This window comes from Elephantulus edwardii, unplaced genomic scaffold (assembly GCF_000299155.1).
Source record: "Elephantulus edwardii isolate Elephantulus edwardi_28Jun2011 unplaced genomic scaffold, EleEdw1.0 scaffold00184, whole genome shotgun sequence".
In the NCBI taxonomy this organism is placed as follows: Eukaryota; Metazoa; Chordata; class Mammalia; order Macroscelidea; family Macroscelididae; genus Elephantulus; species Elephantulus edwardii.
In genome coordinates, this window is record NW_006399934.1 from 2,134,357 (window position 1) to 2,137,118 (window position 2,762).

At 46.1% G+C, this 2,762-nt stretch overlaps 1 protein-coding gene across 6 annotated transcripts in view; it reads left to right on the forward strand.

The window, feature by feature from the left end:
* Window positions 1–325: 325 nt before the first annotated feature.
* BAG6 (BCL2-associated athanogene 6) overlaps window positions 326–2,762 on the forward strand; it is an 11,464-nt gene continuing 9,027 nt past the window's right edge. For 2 of the 6 annotated variants that reach the window (XM_006896188.1, XM_006896189.1), the window contains exons 1-3: window positions 332–602; window positions 1,284–1,404; window positions 2,532–2,649. In XM_006896188.1, coding sequence (XP_006896250.1) covers window positions 349–602; window positions 1,284–1,404; window positions 2,532–2,649 — 493 coding nt within the window. In that variant the 5' untranslated portion in view covers window positions 332–348. The other 4 variants (XM_006896192.1, XM_006896193.1, XM_006896191.1 and 1 more) reach the window with 3 other exon arrangements.

Sequence of the window (2,762 nt, forward strand, 5' to 3'; positions counted from 1 at the left end):
GACCAGCTAACGACTGGCACGCGCTTAAGAACCCTACAACCACCAACCGCCCGGGAAAAGGAACTTCCGGACGCGTCAAAGGAAGGGCGAAGTGAGGGCTACACGGAAAGCAAGGCCGAGTTTTAGGTGGCTGGGGTAGTGCCGTTTGAAATTGTCTGCCAAGCCTTTGGAGAGATGAAAAGAAACACTGCCCCAAATCTCCCAACTCCAAGAATTACGAGACAGCCTAAAGCCTTTTGCCACGCATTCGCAGAGTCTCATTTCGCAATTTATTTTCAGGCATTTATCGTGGGTTCAAAGGCGCGTGCCGGACAAACGTGGGGGTGGGGAATACTTAGGGATGTACGCATGCGTATTCCGACTCACGCAGGCGCAGGACGGTCCCCCGGGCGACGACGGTGGCGGCTCCTCGGGGTGCTCGGCTCCCTCCCATCTAAGCCGACCCCTGTCCGTCTTGCCCCCAGGGATTCACTGTTCTGGGGGGCTGCGGATCTTCTCGTCGTGCCCCACATAAGAAAATTTGGGGACCTGGGGGTGAGCCGGAAGTACCGCCTAGCGATCCCCAAATCGATCGGGGAAACGGAAGTGGCCGTCGGTGGCAGGTTGGGGAGACCGGAAGTGACGGTACCGTAGGGAAGTGGGGGGTGGAGTCTTGGTGTAGAGTGTGTGTGTGTGAGAGTGTGTGTATGTTTCTGTGTATGTATGTTTATTTGGCTGTGTTGTTGATTGCGCCATTTTGCTGGAACACTGAGGGAAGGAAGAAGAGGGGGCCAGTCAGCTAGTCGGTCCTGCCCCCCGTGAGTGTCGGTGGAGTGTCGGTCGTCTGTCGTGACTTAGTCAGGCTCGGTGGGCGTGGCGCGCTTGCGCGAAGCCACTTTCTCCGCAGTGTCTGGCGCGACCCCCGCTCTCAGGGTTTGCCTGACCTCTCAGTATCTCAGGGTTTGCCGACTCCTGGGACCCTTATCCTACGTGACCAGTAATGACACTGATCCCTTGCTTCCTTTCCTGCTTCCTAATCCAACCAGTCCTCCCTTATTGTGATTGGCATCGTTGGAGCCCCTCCCACCTCCTGTCTTTCAGCTGTCTGTTGTAGATCCCCTGCCCTTTGTGTTTCTCTCTCTTTGCCCCGGAATCAGAAGGGGGTTGGGGGCGGGTGTGAGTGTATATTCTTGTGTGGGAGAAACTTTTTAAATATTGGGGCGGGGACTCAGCCTGGGGATGCTTCCGGGCATATAAAATCTTTTCCAGACGACGGCAGACCTATTCTCTCCATTCTTCCCTAGAGATCTGTCGGCCATGGAGTCCAGTGACAGTACTAGTACCAGTATGGAGGAGCCTGACAACCTGGAGGTGCTGGTGAAGACCCTGGATTCTCAGACTCGAACATTTATTGTGGGGGCCCAGGTGAGACCCCACCACTATTTTTCTAAGATTCAGGTTTGGTTTTGCAGGTTCCATAGCCTAAAGGAAGAGCTTAATATTCTGGGTCTCCAAATTTTATGTCGTTGATTTGTTTATCCAGACTATTTAGAACACTTTTTGAGATTTGTTGTTGATTGGAAAGAGAAAGTTTCTGATGAATGAGGCAGATTTCTTGAGTTCTTCTGCCTTTCTAAAACCCATTGCAGAAATAGCAATATGTTTTCATCATCATTGTAAATGGAAGTCACCTCAAAGACGCAGGCATGGCTCTTGCTTTTGGGAACAGAAATAAACAGACCCAGAACAATTGTATTTTGAAGACAAATTGATCAGATCTATAACTATGTTTTTAAGGCTTTAGGTCACAGTTTATAATGGAAGTAGAGTCTGTATAAATTACTGAGTGGAATTTCTACTATTTGTGACATGATTTTTATTTCTGAAGTTTACTGTCTGTGGATACAGTTACATATCGTTCTTCCTTTGGTGCTTGGAGACAGAATTATGAAAAAGTGCATCTGCAAAATTTTTAAATATTTCATTACATGAAATTAAGAAACCATGTAGACTTTTGTAATTAAATGTATGTAGACCGGGTACTTTTTAAAGACATAGTTGTCAGGGAAAATGTTCCCTTTTTTCATTTCTTTCTTACCTCCTTTTTGGTTGGTTTTTCTGTAACCTGATTCTTTACCCATCTTCCTTGTCAGTTCTCTTATTTTTAACATTACAGGGTTGTCTGTGGTAAATAAATATCTAGTATCACTTTGTGTTTGAGGAGGGGTGACTCCCTTTGGTTATCTTGGAACACACATTCCTGTGGGAGCCAAGCATAGATGGAGAGCATGGAGAGTTGATTGGCATTTCTGTTTCTTGGTCTTGTAATTGTCTTCTGTAGCTGTAATTTGTGCTTCTCTAAGTTGATTGTCCTATAACTTGACAAGAGGGTTCTCCAAAATGTGCATGGTAACTATCTCAGATTTGAGACAAATGGATAGTGATTTTATGTTGGTTTTTACACTTGTCCTAATGAGTCAGTGGTCACTCATTTTGTTCTTTTTTTCTTTTCTTTAATCCTTGATTTCTTTTTTGTCTCTTCTTACTTGCAGATGAATGTAAAGGAGTTTAAGGAGCACATTGCTGCCTCTGTTAGCATCCCTTCTGAGAAACAAAGGCTCATTTACCAGGGCCGTGTTCTTCAGGATGATAAGAAGCTCCAGGAATATAGTAAGGGGGTATTTCAGAAGTGGAGGCAGCTATGCAAAGGGATGGGCTGAGGCTCTGGTTATATGTGATCATACAATATTTTTGGTTGTGTATGTTTCTGTGTATGTATGTTT